The 16,319-nt window shown below is 45.2% G+C and overlaps 1 protein-coding gene across 2 annotated transcripts; it reads right to left on the bottom strand.

Moving 5' to 3' along the window:
- Window positions 1-3,631: 3,631 nt before the first annotated feature.
- Window positions 3,632-15,944, bottom strand: GEM (GTP binding protein overexpressed in skeletal muscle). 2 transcript variants are annotated; one of them, XM_007120731.4, is made up of 5 exons: window positions 15,836-15,944; window positions 14,106-14,442; window positions 7,773-7,849; window positions 6,777-6,981; window positions 3,632-5,280 (listed from the first exon to the last, which is right to left on the bottom strand). In XM_007120731.4, the coding sequence occupies exons 2-5, from the start codon at window positions 14,431-14,433 to the stop codon at window positions 5,003-5,005; spliced, it is 888 nt and encodes a 295-aa protein (XP_007120793.1). In that variant the 5' UTR covers window positions 14,434-14,442; window positions 15,836-15,944; the 3' UTR covers window positions 3,632-5,002. The 2 variants fall into 2 exon arrangements, with proteins under 2 accessions (XP_007120793.1, XP_028356345.1); XM_028500544.2 differs by having other exon boundaries at window positions 3,974-5,280; window positions 14,043-14,442.
- Window positions 15,945-16,319: the final 375 nt, after the last annotated feature.

The following is a 16,319-nucleotide window of genomic DNA, read 5'->3' as shown; positions in this document are numbered from 1 at the left end:
GCTGACACCTGGGCCCGCCCCGTTCTGCTATCTTTCTCTCTCTCTCATTTGCATTGCTGTCTGGCTATTGAGGTATCAGGCCTGACTGCGCTGGGAGCACTCCTTGTACAAAACCTTGAACCCTGCAGGATATGTGTACTCATAAATCCAAGGGACACATCAATGCTTCTCCTGCTGGACGGCTTCCTTTCCTCTGCCCAGGGCACAGTACTCGGTACACTAGGCCAGGTGTTCCCGAGGCTTCCTCAACGGTCTCCTTGCGGGGAGGGGATGGTCTTGTGCCTCTTGGTTCCTGCCAGGTCAGCTCTCGTGGGGCATGTACCGAAGCGGCGCCACTCATCTGTCACACCCTACTTGGCAGTATTCGAAAACTGCATTGCCTTCTGAACCAAGTCCAAACTTCTCAGCCTGAAAATTGACGTAGTCTATGACTGCTCGCCTCTTATCTTCCTGGTTAGTCACTCTCGCGCTTTACATTTAATCCTCGTGATAATCCTTTGAGATGGGTATTATCCTTGCTTTTCAGATGAAGAAACTGAGGATTATAGAGGCTCAGTTGCCCTAAATAACCCAGTGTATTTCATTTCCTAGGGTTCCTGATGTTACCATAAACTTGGTGGTTTAAAACAACAGAAAGGTATTCTCTTGCAGTTCTGGAGGCTAAAAATCTAAAATCATGAGGTCAGCAGAGCCATACTTCCTCAGAATGCTTTAGGGGAGAATCCTTCCTTCCCTCGGCAGCTTCTGGTTGTACCAGACATTCCTTGGCGTTGCTTGCTTGCAGTTACATGACTCCAATCTCTGCCTTCGTCTTCATGTGGCCTTCTTCCCTACGTGTCTCTTCTGTGTCCAAATCTGTCTCCCTCTCTTTTCTCTTATAAAGGCATCGCTCATTGGATTTAGGGCCCACCACAAATCCAGAATGATTTCATCTCAAGATCCGTAACTAAGTACACCTACAAAGACTCTATTTCCAAATAAGGTCACATTTTGAGGTAGACATGGATTTTGGGGGAGCTCAATTCAACCCACTACACCTAACAAGTAAGAATGTGAAACGACATTTTTCTGATTCCGAGCCTCACATATTTAACCGTTTACATAACCACCTTCCAGGAAGCTCCTGGTCAAATTGGACTTCTTGTATTTTTCTCAACAGATTTTTCTCTTTCCTGCCTCTCTGCCCTTGCTCATGTTATTTTCTTTACATAGGCCAACTTCTCCATTTTTCTTTCTTTTAACCAATCTTACCTGTGGAAATCTTGAGTAGTCTTCAAGATGAAGCTCGATGCCACTTCCTCCAAGAAGCATTCCAGGATTGCACCAGCCAAGCAAGGAATCCTTTTTCCCGTCCGAGCTCCAACCACCTTACTTCACTTGCCTCCACGGCCCCTTCTTATCTTCTATGTCATATTCTAGTTATTTGTGCAGTTGTCCTCATTCACACCATGCCCCCCTCCCACCAATAGGTCATAACTATATCATAAGCTTCTTAAAGGCGAGACTGCCTTCTCCCACCGTGTATTCTCCACAGCACCTTTGCACAAGCAGACACTCCATGGATTTTGCCAAGTGATTTTATTTGCCTTGTTCCCTGTATTGAGTAGTTCACGTACTGAGCGAAAATGTAGGATGCTTAAAATGCAACTTTTCTCCAATGCTCCTAATTCTCCAAAATGGAATTTTAAAAAATAGCCCAATTTACTTTTCCACACTGAATCCAATCATTTTAATAATATTTTTCTTTCATTTGAATTTTATCTAATGGCAGCAAATCTAGTGCCTTCCAGGTATAACCCTCCCACAGTTCATTTTCTTCCTATCTCTAACGCCACCTTCTTTGGCTTTACGGGACAAATTTACTATTCTCGAGGCCTCTGAGGACCAGGACAATGTCTTAGTCATCATTATACTCCCGGCACCTGATGGTGCCTGGGTGCCCGGTAACATCTGAAGGAGGTGTGAGCGAATGAAGGCGAGAATGCTGCGCTGGAGTAGTGGGAGTTCTCTTGGGGCGAGAACTTTTGTCCGTCTCACGTTATTCTCACCACAACACTGTGAAGTGGGTGATATTGTCATCCCCACGTCACGGATGGGAAAACTGAGGCTGAGAGGATAAGCAAGTTCCTCCTGGTCACACATCCACAGTGATGAAACCAGATTGAAACCCAGATCTGTCTGACTCGAGCCATAGCTCTGAACGAAAACACCTCTCAGACTGGACTGCAACCAGAACTGTGTGCCTGGCTCAAGCTGGGGGAGCTCTGGGGTGACAATCCTCAACAGGCCCGGAAGCTCAGGAGGCTTGGGAGCTGCAGGCCATTTGTCTGGGAAGATCTGAGAAAAGTGAGGAGGACAGTTGAATCTGGCAGAACAGAGAAGAGTTTAAAGAATGTGTGTGTGTCTGTGTGTGTTGGTGTGTGTGAGGTACGTACGTGGTGTGTGTGCTGTGGGACATATGTGTACTGTGTTTGCTCTATGTGTATGTCATATGTGTGTGCTGTGTGGAGGGGTGTGTGTGTGGTGTGTGTGTGGTGGGGCGGGGGGGGAAGGTCCATGAGGATGAAAAGAGCTATGTGTATAGGAAATGGTTTTGGATACCAGAAGAAGCAAACGAGTTCCATCTGGACCCCAGTCGTAGCCCAGACATTTCACATCTGAACTAATATCCCCCTGGACTTGATTGCTATAAAATGTCCTGTCAACCTCGTGGGGCCACTGAGAGGAACCATTCAAGAAGAAACACTATAAGAAGCTTCAATATATGCAAAGCACTGTATTGCAGAGAGTAAAGAAATGAAAAGGAAAAGACAATAGTGGCCCCTGATTTTGAGTTTCCAGACACAAAAAACTAACCAACTGATGCAGAATGGAAGATGTGTGACAATGAAAACTGCCATCTCTCGAGCTCTGTACGGTATGGCAGGCTGAAAGACATCCACCTCACAACCTTACAAGGTAGGTATTATTAGCAACCCCATTTGCAGATGAGAAACTAATAGTTAAGAAGCTGCTTTAAACGTTAACTACTCCAAAGACACACATGTTAAAATGGCACAGCCACGATTCATCCCAGGCCCGTATAACCTGAATCTTTACTCTTATCACCTCCCTGTACTGTTTCCTTGACCAATTCAAAGATGCAAAGTGCAGAGATGGGAACCTTTGCTCCCAACTTGGAAAAAGGAGGAGAAAGGGCCAACAAAATAGAGCAGAGACCCCTTGTAAAACTGTGTCGCTTTGGGCGATATGCAAGATCCCTTGATTGTCACTACTAGTGTATGTCTGATTACCAACTCAGAAAGATAGGGAGTTGAGGGAGCAAGAGCGTGCTGGGGGGGCCAGAGGTGTGAATGGGGAACAGCAGGAAGTCCTACCCTTGAAGCAGAAGGGCTACACAGCACCACTGGAAAGCAGCCACGTGTTAACGTCCAGCTGTAAAAATGTCAGGGAGGAGAATTTGGTTAAAAGCCTTGCCTGGCTAGAGCTCAGGCTGAAAATCACCAGTTTCCTTTTTCTCCCCCCTAATCCTTTATAATTTTCTCTAATGCTTTACTCAAGCTTAGGACCATGAGCCTTTGGGGAGCAAAGCAAAGCCCATCTGTTGAGTCAGGAATTTGCCAGACCAAAGTAAAGGTCAATCTCGCTTTTACTATAACTTGGCATTTACATGACCTCAAATACTTCCTAACTGTATCAGCCGAAAATCACTTTGCATTATTGTGAATCACATGTCAAAGGAGAGATGTCAGGGATACTCTTTAAAACAGATAATGACTGGGCTCTTGCCAATGAAGAGAAGAAATAAAATAATAGGTATGTTTCTTTATAATGTGCTTGCTCTAGAAGCTACATCAAAATGATCATAATCATCTTGGGAGGAAAAACATTTAGGAATGCCTTTTTTTTCAAAGATTTTATTTATTTTATTATAAGACATATAAGTAAAAACTTGAATAGTCTGAAAAAGATAGAAAATGGTAATAAAATGGGCATTTTTCTTACTAAGAAACGTTCATAAATATGCTTTATCAAATGTTAAAATGGTTGTTATTTTGCAAAATAATAATAAATAGAGCAGAGCTGCGGCATAAAAGGGTCAACCCAAAATGCTGGAAGTATTCATGTTTTGTGTTTTATAAAACTTCAGACCTTCGATTATATTTAAAAATTTGGTATTTTGCACTCCAGGTTCTCAATGATTTAGATTTTAAAAATATTTTTTTATGATGGCCCTATGATTTTAAAAATAATGCAACATAAAATGTGGTTTGACTAAATAGAATTTGATTAAAATAATTTTCCTTCAAATAAAAAAATGATAAGACAACAGTAGTAAAGATATAATTTTTGAACCCATTAGTGGTACATGTAGCAGTTCCCAATTCTATAGACTTCTGGATCCCTGACTGGAGGCACTGAACAAAAATTGTTTACTAAGCTTTCGTTTCCAGCAAGTCCATCATTTCTCTTCACAGCTTCACGGAGCAATAACAGTGATGATCGTGATGAACCCAGTTCTGCCATCCCAGCTCCACAAATATAAGGTACAGAGAAAGAAGTTCTCCCTCCTTTGAAAAATTCCTTTGATGGCTTTCCTATATTTGTTTATGACCCACTGATTGGCCTCAAATTCACATAACAGAACACCAGGCAAAATTTTAATAATGAAAAATTCTTGTCTAGGCATTATTTTGTAGGCTTCAATTCTCTACTAGCCAAAGGAGAGAGGAAACACATGTGAACACCAGCCACGTCCCCTAATGAGTCTTGGGTGTTCAAGCAGCAAAGGTCAGGCTTTTCCTGTAAATAAATACTGAGACTTCACAAAGCTCTTTCATTTCTCATGCATTTTGTTGCCCATCAGCCTAGCACGTTAGTTCCCAGCTAACAACAGGGGAAGCCACATCTAGCAATACTTAAGAATCCAATCTAATATAGATTATGGGTCCCAATGGCCTTCAGTGATGTCCACTGGGGGACACTGGATGACTCCGGGTGCCTAGAGCACAGAGAGGTCATGGCAGGATTTGGACTTGAGCTTGAAGGCCATGTTCTTGTTGTTTTTGGCCACGATCTTGCCCCAGAAGCGCCTGGCTTTCCTGGGGATGCTCTCCCTCCTCTTCTGGTAGGCCAGCCGCCTCTCATTCTTCTCCTTGCTGTCCCGCCGGAGGCGGACCTGCCTCACAATGCCTTCAAACAGCTCCTTGACATTGTGCTGGACAGCTGCAGAGGTCTCGATGAACTTGCAGTCGAACACCACGGCACACGCTCTCCCTTCTGGTGGGGAAAGGGGGGGAGAAGAAAGTCAGGCGGGCCGCAGAATATGACCCTACACACAGAAAGCCAAGCTGGATGAGTCCTAATTTTAAATGGTCCTCGAGGGAACTCTAAGTCAGTCATATATGCGATGGATACAGGAGGCCACTGGGACACATGTCCTCCCAGGGCTTAAATAGAAGAAAAGACTCTCACACGAGGATTCCTGGAAACAGGAGAGATGGGCTTTAGATCTGGCCCACCAAATTCACTGTGTGAAAGTCCAATTTCATCAAATATCGGAATATTAATTAGTCAAAGCCATAGCCTAAATTTATTCCCATAAGGAACTGGGCTGAATACTTTACAAACATTTTTTAATGTTTACAACAATCTTTAAGAATACATTATCCCTTTCAGACAGGTGATGAGACTGGAGGGGAGAGAGGTGGTCCTTTAAAAACTTGAGGCAGTTCACATAGCCTGTAAGTGGCAGGTGTGAATCCAGGCCTGCTTCACTCTCAAGTTCATGTTCTTTACTCTTTCTCCTGAGTCCGTTTCCTGAATTGACAATAAGAATCTGACTGTTTGACTCTCCTCTCTGAAAAAAACTTTTTTAAGCTTTGATGAGATATTTTGAAAAAAATTGGAGAATTTCACACAGTACAATACAATTACGGCAAGCTATCCAAACAAGCTTTTCTGGAAGTCTCACTTTCAGATGTTCTATTGTGTTCAATGACCAGGTGTCCAAGTTTTGGTTTGGAAAAAAATGACGACTGTAGACAGTCATTTCCTAAGAGTAAGACATTCCCAAGCTGGTTGGGTCTGTTAAGAATTCAACAGGGTTCTTTTCTCCTGGGTGGAGCCTGGCAACGCAGTATTTTTTTTTTTTTACCCAACGTACCAAATCTGTATTAGGCCAATAAAATTTTAAGGGCCCCCAAATGCACTTGGGTGCCAACTCAACAAATAGGAATTATCCCTGAACCAAGTACGACAAAGGATATGTGACACCATCAGACTGATGCCTTGACTGAAGCTTAGGAAGCAAAGGGTAAGGGCTGCGAGGGTGTTTCTAGGGTCTACAGGAACCAGAGGCAACCAGAGTAGAATTCTTAATCTCGGTGAGACTCTCACAGTGCCCCTAACTCAAAGTTCCCGCCCTTCTTCCTTGAAGATGCTACTTTCACTTCCCAGGACTCTTGAGATCTCCCTGGAGAATAGAAAGGACGAGGAGAAAAGGCTGGGGACTGCCAGTAAACCCCTGAGCATGACCTCTTCCCTAAAGGAATTCCAGGGAAAGCCTTGGGGATAGGGAGACTGGAATCCTGCAGGTAGAACAGATGATCTGCTGGGAACATGGGCACCTTGGAGAGTATGCATAAAACTCCATGTGGCATTTTAATAGGTCCCTGGTTCCAGCTTCAAGAAAGAGGAAGGAAAGAACAACTGTTGGAAGGAAAATGCAGGTGACCCAGACACAGTTTCTATGGTATCGGCACCACTCCTCTCACCTGATACAGACACTTCCCGGCACCGCACCAGGTCGCTTTTATTGCCAACCAGAATTATAGGAATGTCCTCTGTCTGCCGGGCCCTGCGGAGCTGGATTCGAAGCTCAGATGCCTTCTCAAAGCTGGCTCGGTCCGTGATGGAGTAGACAATCAGGTAGGCATCCCCGACTTGCATGCAGTGGTCTTGGAGCCACTCATTCTCCCCCTGATGAAACGAGATCTCCCATGAGCTCAGACTTGCCTGGTAAATGAGGTGTTAGTTTGAAAGAGACAATGTGTTTATCCTAAAGTACCCTTGCTGATATGAGAAAGGAAGAAAACTTATTCCAGCTCTCCAAAAGGCATCAGTCTTCCATGCCTACAAGATGTCTGTGGCTGTAAAGACTCCTAGCTCAGACAGCACTGATGCCAAAAAGTTTTACTTTATGATTCCTCCTACAGCTTGAGTTGATAAATTATACAAAGAGCCTGCCAAAAAATATTTCCAATTTTATTTAAACTACCAAAAATAAGTCTCTCCTGGCTTCCATAAAACTCTTTTGCCCCTAAGTGATAAAATTAAGAATCCTTTTGTTAGCATAGGAGGGTTCTTAATAAACTGAAGGTCTAGCAAAGAGGCTCAGAAACCCCAAACCTTTAAAAAGCAAATGTTGAAAACTAGTAGTGAGAGTGTCAGCTTCATATAATATGGTTTTATGTAGTTTAAAATTATCATCCATACTTACTGGCACTTTCCCTAAAACAAATACACTTTTTTGTATTCTTGAATAGAACTAAGGGCAAATCACTGCAACTTGCTTGTTAGTCAAAGCTCATTTATGAACGACTTGTTCCTTAGAACAGTTTCATTCATTCTTCAGAAGTAAATGCTTTTAATCAAGAAAATGAGTCCACCTCATCTGGAACATCAAAAAGGGCAATGTCACCCTTGCCCCAAACGGCCTGTTGGAAGGCAGGCCCTGAAGGAATTTACAGAGAGCTACAGGCTCTGCATACCTTGTTTTCCCACATGTCCAGGAGTATAATTGTTGCACTTTCCCCATCAACAATCAGTGTTCGCTCATATGTATCTTCTGGAAAAGAAAGAACAGTGATCCTGGAGGCAGGCAAATAGGCAACACTTTTCTGTAAAAGGGTGTAGAAAATTATGCCAGAAAATAAACTTACTAAATACGCAATTAATTGTGTAAATATACAGAGTAAACTGTGTAAACATTCACACAGGCAAATTATTTTTTTAATCACCTTCAACAACTTTCTACGTATATTCCTCCAGTATTCTGCTTAGTAATAAGCAGAACACCTACATCTTCTGAACACGTGTCACTAAAGGCTTGAAATGAAAGGCATTTGTTTTCATCATTTCTATACCTTTTATATAGTAAAACCAATCAGGAGAATAAACTCACTTTACTGCTTTTGACTCAGAGTCCATGGACGGTGCCATGAGAAACATTAACTGCCCAGCAGAACTGTAAACCCAGCTCACAAGCCTTCCATGGAAACCCACTGCACCTTTCAGTGGGGTCATTACTGAACATTCACTGGCCATTTCAGGAGCTTTCAGCTCAGAGACATTTCTCCTTTTCTGAGATGTGCAAGAAAAAAATCTTGAAACTATCCCTGCTTTGGTGAAGTTTTCTTCGTTAAAAAAAAAAAAAAATACAGTTCCCTAGGAATAAACAGGCTTGTTTTTCCATCTTAAGTAGAACAGAAGTGCAGTCTCCAGCTCTACTTAGTAATGGAAACCTTCCTCCCCGCACTTGAGCCCAGATGGAATGCAAGCGAAGGGTGAATGCAGTACAAAGGGCCAGAGCAGCTCCAGCCCAGAAAAATCAGTGGGAGAGGGGAGAGGGGGGATTAACTGAGTTAACTGGGATTTTTGCAAGAGAGATTCCCATCAATTCCACACAATTGAACCCATACCCACTCTATTTTCACAATGAGGCTTCCTGTTTTGAATTTTATCATTTGAGAATTATGATCTTCATAATGATTTTTTGCCATTTTTTCTTGCTGTTCCTTTTGCCTGGAATCTGTTCTCGCAAATATCGGAAGACTTGTTCCCTTATCTCTTTCTGAGGGATGTGTTCCCTGACCATCTATTTAAAATTCCATCGCCTCTCGGCTACCAGTAAACCTTACTCCCTTCCTTGTTTCATTTTTCTTCATTGTGCTGTTTGCCATCTAACATGGATCCATTTACCTTACTTAGTTTATTATTTTCTGTCCCTCTCACCTTCCAGATTGTTAAGGCAGAGACTTGCATCTGTGCTGCCTACTGCTATTTCCCCCAGCACCCAGGACAGCGCCTGGTAGATCGCAGGTGCTCAGTAAATACTTATCAAATGAATGAATAAATGATAAATACAGCATTGTGGCTTGTGAGCGCAAAAGCAAACCTGAATTCAAATCTGGGTGCCATCTCTTATTAACTATTTGGCTCAGGACTGCTTACTTAAGTTCTCTGAGCCTCAGTTTCTTCATATGTGAAATGGGATTGATAACAGTATCCGCACCTCAGGGCTGTGACAATTACATATATTAAGCCTGGGCACAAAGTAGAGATGCAATAAATGTTAGCTGTTATCATCACTTCTTCAGATGGAGGAAGTTGGCTCTTGTCACACTTGCCGTTCCCTACTGTGGGTAAATCCTAGCTTAAGAGCCCTGCATTGTAGGAACCAGGACATTTCCTGTTTCATAATAGTGAGGGGTTTATAAAAAGCAATGCTCCTGGTTCAGTGTTTCTTCCTCTAGGAATTAGAATCAGGAGAGGGAAAGAAAAGAAAATATGGACAAATGAGAATAAAATTAGCCAGGAATGGCTCTGTCTTTCTGTCCGTTTTCCCATCTCTTTAGGTGTCATTCTTCTAAATGATGTTAACAGTTTCCCACTGGGGGATTTTAAATCCATTATTCCCATCATGTTTGCCATCCACAATATGTATCATGAATGGGATCGCAGCGGAATGCCTAATCTGGCTCACTGGAGAGTAGGGCCTCATGACCTCAACAGGCAACTTTATACAACCAAGTGCAAATCATCAAAGCTTGAGCAGCACAGATGGGGGTAGGGGGCGGGGGAGCTGACTGCCCCTTGCCACCTCGGAGTTTTTCTCTTTTCTCTGAAAGACCTCCCTGCACTCAGAAAACTCAAACAAGCACTTTCTCTGCCCTCAGCTCATCACTCACCACGCAACAGCAGGCACAAGAGATTCATTTGAATCCTTAGTAGTTCAGACAGAAACATACTGCATCCCAATAGCTAACGGGAAAAGCAAACTCAAACTTTCTCCTGGTTTACGAGGTAGCAGAAGAAGTCTAGAGAAAAAGTGGACTAAAGATTCCAGCTGCAAAAGTAAGGCCAAACTGCTTTGCTGTTCTGGAAAGTTCCTGACAGCATCATTCTGACTGGACTTACCTCTGCCTGAAAGTCACTGTGCCGGAAATCCAAAAGCCTAAAGCAATACACCTCCGCCCTGCTTTGTGTATATGCCCTGCACCTGGGCTTATGTATCACCCCTGGCCACGTGCCCCAAGGATTTCTCACTCAAAGCATCCTGCTTGAGAGCCTTCTGCAACCAGGAGAGGACCTTCTTGCAACCAAAGCTCTATTTTCTCTTCCTCCCTTAGTCCCCACCTTTCAGCCTTTTCAAGGGTTAACTGGGTGAGAAGAGGGGAAATAAAAGAATATAAAATTCTAGAAGAGTCCTTTAAAATTTGCCCTGGGTTAAGGTGTATGGAGAAAGGGTTAAGGCCTATTGGCTTATAAGGCTTTTCAGTAACCTGGTCTGGGGAGTCCTCATTTTTCTGGTCCCCTTCGTGAAAGCCAGGGGTGTGTACTCACACCCTGCGTAGCAAGAGAGGTCATCCTGAGGTGTGGGATGGAGTTTGTTGTCTGCAGCCATTTTCCCTGGACTAGCGCACCTGGATTTGTCTGTCTGCCTTTGACCCCCACTGTGCTTGGAGGGCCATCCTGCTGAAGACTGGCTCAAGCGCTGTGTGTGAACCTGCCCAAGAGTTCTCTTACCCGCTGGAACCGGCTAAGGCAGCCCCTCGAAAGTTCTGAGGCTCCAGCATCCCTCTCCCCTCAAAACTCTCAACTGCTTTCAGCTTTCAGAGCGCAGAGGATTCCCAAGGAACCCTAAAGGAACTCCTGCTTAGGAATACTGGCCTCTCCTCTAGTGGTTCACGTCTCCTCTGCACATATCACAGGGCCCCAGCCGAGAGGGACCAAAGTGGATGAGGACTTCAAGCAATGAAAGGTCCGGTTGTGGAAGATAAGCCCAAGGAAAGGAAACAACAGATTCAGAATCAGGTCTAACTAATGTTCGTTCACTCAGTACTTAACTATGTGCCAGGCGCTATCACCTGTTATCCTCTTAATGCACTTTGAAGTCGTTATTGTCCCTATTTTACTGATAAGGAAGCTCAAGGAGGGTAAGTTCCTTGTCTCCAGAGCACCTAGCTAAGTCAGTGTCAAAACTGGGGTCCAAACTCACATCATCAGGCAGCGAGTCCGGAGCTCTCTCCTGTACTCCCTGTACACACGTGCAATGCCTTCCACCTGCCTCAGGGCTTCCAAATCCTAGTGGTCCTTAGGGTCCAGCTCAGAGACCACCACTTCCATGAGCCCTTTTCTGATTTTCACAGCCGGAAGTAATATTTATTTTCTCCTCTGAATTCCCACAGCACTGCCCTTGTACCTCTTTGAAGACACTTATCACATCCTATCGATTTATATCCGATCTCTAGGGCATATACCGTAAGCATCTTTAAGGAAGAAGCCCCATGACTCTTTGTATGTCCTTCAGAGTGTCGCATCAAGCTCCACGGTATAGGTTCAGTAACTGTTTAGGGATGAATGGATGGATGGATGAACGAATGAACGGCATTAAGTGTGCACAGAGAGTCATAAGGTTACTGCAGTATAATCTTAACAACATCCATCTTTATTTGGAGAAATGATGAGAGTATTGTGTAGTTTTTTTTTCTTACGGTTGATGCCGAAAAAAGAACAATGCAGTGAAATGCCGTGGAAAACCCTCTCCTTGGGAAACATAAAAGCCAACTAGTGATTCCGATAGCCACCTCTATGTAAGGGCTGTAACCCTAGACAGTATAAATTTAGTTACTCAGATAGGACACGTTAGGTAGGATGAGTCAGCTGAGAAGCTTCCTGTTGCCCAAGATTCCCTCTTTGAGGAGATAAGGAAAGGATTCTCTCTACCAACTGCCCCCTCTCCCTATTAAACAAAGAAGCTTCCCAGATACAGAAGCCTGCCTTCCCAAGTTTCAGGGATGGGTCAATCTTCTTAATACTCTATGCCTATGGGGATACCGCCCTCTGGATAGATACCACGGCACTCTAATGGACAAACATTTTTGAAAGTCTGCTATCCACTAACTGTTTCAATTCCGCCCTCCTAAAGGAACAAACAAAAACTCTTGGTTGGTCTCTTCTTGATATCAGTCTCCAAAGCACTTTAGTGTTACTTCTTAAGGTATTCATATAATTTTATCCTGCTCTGAATTATAGCCACTGACACTTAGCTCCTTCCTAAGAGGGTATGTATGGTGTACCTTGTTCATCACTGGGTGCCCCAGAGCCTAGCACGGAGCCAGGCATGGGGTCGGTACCCAGCCCAATGTGCTACAGTACGTAACAGCATTTGGATGCTAAATCCAGGGGCTGCTGAGTACAGCGAAAGAACACAGGATTTAGGTTCAACCACAACTAGTTTTGAATGCTGTCCAGACCATGCACTAGCTTTTTCAACCTGGGAAAGTACGCTTGACTTCACAAGCTTCCATTCCTTCACCTGTAAAATACGGATATTAATACCAAATTGGTTCAATTTTCGTAAGTATTATCAAAATACTTGTGGGAAGTACTTAGCACAGTGCCTGGCACATAGCAAGTTCCCTATCAATGACAGAAGAACACCACCAAACTAACATTATAAAATCCTGAGTTCTAATTCCAGCTGTCCCAGTAGGTGATTCTAGGAAAGTCCCTAAGACTCAGTTTACTCATATGAGTACAGGAATAATGTCAGGACCAAAATAAACAGTAGCAAATATAAGGCTCCCAATAAAGTGCATGTCCCTCTGCAAATGCGCATTCTAGATGGTAGTTCCTCCTCCCTTTCTCCTATAGTGACCCTCACCCACAGGCTTTTACATAAAAAGAGACACTGACCCTCTGTCTCCCTTGAAATAGGGTTTAGCTATCGTCCCTGAGATTTCAGGAGTGAGGAGAGAAATCAATGTTCCATCAATGAGTCATCATTTAAAGCCAGTTCGGAGCTGCCTCATGAAGCAGTGAACTCCCGGACAATGGAAGAATAAACGTTTAGTAGAAATGGGCTGACAGTAGTGAGGAAGGAGTAGGATTTCTATGCATGAAGTAGAGGGCAGAACCGAGTCATCACTAAGACATCTTCCTACTCCGGAAGACTGTGATTCAGCTGTGAGTTGCAACTGAGCGTAGAGACAGACCATGCCACTGGCACAAGCACTGGAAGACTCTTCCTTCATTTCCATAGCTGCAAACAGGGCCGCACAGCGACCCTGGCTTTGTCTAAGATGGAAGCCGTGGCTGAAAGACACTGTATGAAAACCATCGACTATTAGGACCCTCATCTTACTTCCCAGAATGTAGTGTTATGCTTTACACGTATTTGAGGAGTACGTGAATTTTTGAGATTGTGTCACCTCAAATTAGTTTTGGAAATCAAGGCTTAAATAATAAATATTTTAAATGAGATTGTACAGGGAAAGTTGTCTTGAAAAACTGTTAAGACTCTATACAAATATATGTATCATCGTTGTTGTATTTCAATTTTTTTTAAATGTGCTATTTAAAATCCATTTTAAATGATTTTATACCCTCAAAAGCCTCTAATATTGCAATAAACATACTAATGAATTCATCCTAACGGTTTTTCAAACTGGTTTGGTTTTCGGTATCACCATGGAAAAAGGCTGTGTCTACACTCAGTTCTTGAAAGGTCCAGGTCAGAAATGGCAAAAGCCAGAGGTGGGATCCTGACCCTCCGGCTCTGCCCTCTATAATCTGTCTCCCCAGTCCCTTTAGAGCTGGAATCTAAGAAATTCCCTTTCTGGCCCAGGTTCTATCTACGAGCATTTTCATTTTCTTGTCCCAGGGGCTTATGCCAGTGCTTCTGTGGGGACTCAGCTCCCAAGCCAGAGCCAAGAATGCATAATCGCAGTTCCCAACTCTGCAGATAAATGACCCACCTACTTGCTCTTTCTCCTGGACCACTGCTGACCACAGAAGCCCGCTGGGGCTGGTCCACCTACCTCCCAGCATTTCGCAGTCACTGTCCATGCTGTCATGCACGCCTGCAAAGATGCTGGCCAGAGTGGACTTGCCCACCCCCTGCTCCCCTATGAGAACCACCCGGTAGTAGGCGTTCCCCGACTCGGAGGAGATGACTGAGTCCGTGGAGTCGGAGGACCAGCTCCGGCGGCAGTGGTCCTCGGGGGTAGCAGAGTGACGGTTGCGCTGGCTGTACTGGTGGGGCTCTTTCTGGACCATCAGATGCCTGCCATCGGCTGGGATGCTCCAGCGCTGCTGCGGCTGCATGCCCACAGTGCCCTGGCGCATGGTGACATTATTCAGAGTCATCGTTGGGTCCTAGAGAGCAAAGCAGCCACGGTGTCAGCATTAGGAAGCATGAGTGAGAGCTCAGGGGGCTTAAACACAGTCACCAGTGATGTTTTATTAAATAAGGGGAGACCCAAGTAACCCTAACACAAGGAACACCAATGAAGCAGTCAACAGGCTTTCAACCGAACACACACACACACACACACACACACACACTTACCAGCTCCTCAGGCACACTGTCATTTGCAAAGAGGAAAAAATACCATTAATATCCCCCACTGCCCTGGGGCTTCCTCCATCTTCAAGGAAGCCTGGGGATTCCCCACTCAGAGCTGGCACAGACGCAGCCAGAAGGAACCAACCGCCTCCAGAGACGGCTTGAAAAGCAACAAGTTAATGCAGCTGGGGACCAGCTGGCCAGGTTAGCTGCTCTTGTCTAAACATGGCTCTTAATTGCACCAGCATCCAGTGGGCCTCAGTGGGAAACACGTGACAATGACATCACTCCCCCTGGCTGGACTGCACAAGCGATTATTGGAACTTCCATGTTTAGTAAAGTTGCCCTGATGCTCCCCAGCTGCCTGAATTAGCTATTATTTGAGGTGGGGGGGGGAGCATTTGTTTGAGGTTTATGCCTCGGCTCTGCCCTCCTGTCCACGGATATCACATTTAAAACATCCCAGCCCCACGCCTTGTCCTTCTGGCAGGGAAATGACCCGCTCAGGTTCAGACCTGTCAAATTCGCAGAGAAAATGCTTCACTCTTATCAAACCATGTCCGCTTCAAGAGTTCTTTAATTCAACTCAGGTTTCCACCTTTCTGAAGCAAATCAGGTCAAAGACTCTCCCCAAAGACATTCAACAACTTCGCTGCAACTTTCCCTTTCTCAGGGCTCCCCCCACTCCCGCCCCCCCTTGCACGGAGGTCTGTACTCGCAGGCTCCTTGAGATAAAGTAGAAGCATTCTTATTTGAATCAGCAAGATCCACTCGGGAGAGCGAGAAATGCACAGACACTCCCCTTCCCACGCTCACCCCCACACTCCACACCCCAACCCGTCGACGACCCTAAGCACGACCCTGACCGCGATGATCAGCCGGGGTTTTTAATCTCAAAAGCAGCGCCCCCGTTGGCCGACTTGAATTCAAACAACCGGAGCCTGACGGCTGCCCTCTGACCACAGCCTGTAGGAAGAGGTGGCCCTCTTCCTTAACTCAAGCAAGGAACCTGCTGATGACAGATGGCATCCTTTGCACCTTAAACTTTGCCCCCGACCTGGAAAACCACAGTGCGGACAGCACGTTCCGAAGGCTCTTTTCTCAACTTAGAAAGTTCTGCGGGCTGGGAACTCCCACCCCTTCCCCAACCAGCCCCCCACCCCTCTCCAAAGTCGCGAGGGCCCCGCGGGCCGCCTGGCCTACTTGGGAGTCCGAGGGTCGGTGAGCGCTGTGATGCGGGGGCCGCCGAGCGCAGGGTGCTCGCGCGTTGCCGCCGTCTGTGCCTCCGCCGGAGCCCGCCGCCCGCAGCAGCCGCGGCCCAGCGGTTTATACCGGCCCGGCCGACCCGCGCCGGGGCTTTTCCGTGACGTCAGCGCCCCCGCCGGGAGGGGCCGGCTGTGCAGCAAACCCGGACTTGCAGCCACTTCACTAGATCAGTTACTCGCCATCATGTGACCCCACTCTCCCCTTTTAAAAAATAACGACAGTTCAATCCCGGGCTCCTTTGTTTTGTTTTGTTTTGTTTTGTTTTATTTTATTTTTACCAGGTGGACACAGGAAGGTGAGAAAATACACTAAGTGCCACCTCATCGCGCTTCCCAGGACGACACTTGCGAGCTGTCCGGATAAAGGATGGAGGAAGAGGCAGGTTTGAATTGGAAACCCAGTTTCGCCAGAAAACAAAACA

This window comes from Physeter macrocephalus, chromosome 15, assembly GCF_002837175.3.
Source record: "Physeter macrocephalus isolate SW-GA chromosome 15, ASM283717v5, whole genome shotgun sequence".
Taxonomy (NCBI): domain Eukaryota; kingdom Metazoa; phylum Chordata; class Mammalia; order Artiodactyla; family Physeteridae; genus Physeter; species Physeter macrocephalus.
This window is presented reverse-complemented; position numbering and strand designations above follow the sequence as displayed.

Coding starts and splice junctions, on each gene's coding strand:
- GEM (XM_028500544.2), bottom strand. CDS start 14,433: ATGACTCTGAATAATGTCACCATGCGCCAGGGCACTGTGGGCATGCAG. Junction 6,982..7,772: donor TGGACATGTGGGAAAACAAG/GTATGCAGAGCC, acceptor TCGTTTCATCAG/GGGGAGAATGAGTGGCTCCA. Junction 5,281..6,776: donor CCGGGAAGTGTCTGTATCAG/GTGAGAGGAGTG, acceptor TTTCCCCACCAG/AAGGGAGAGCGTGTGCCGTG.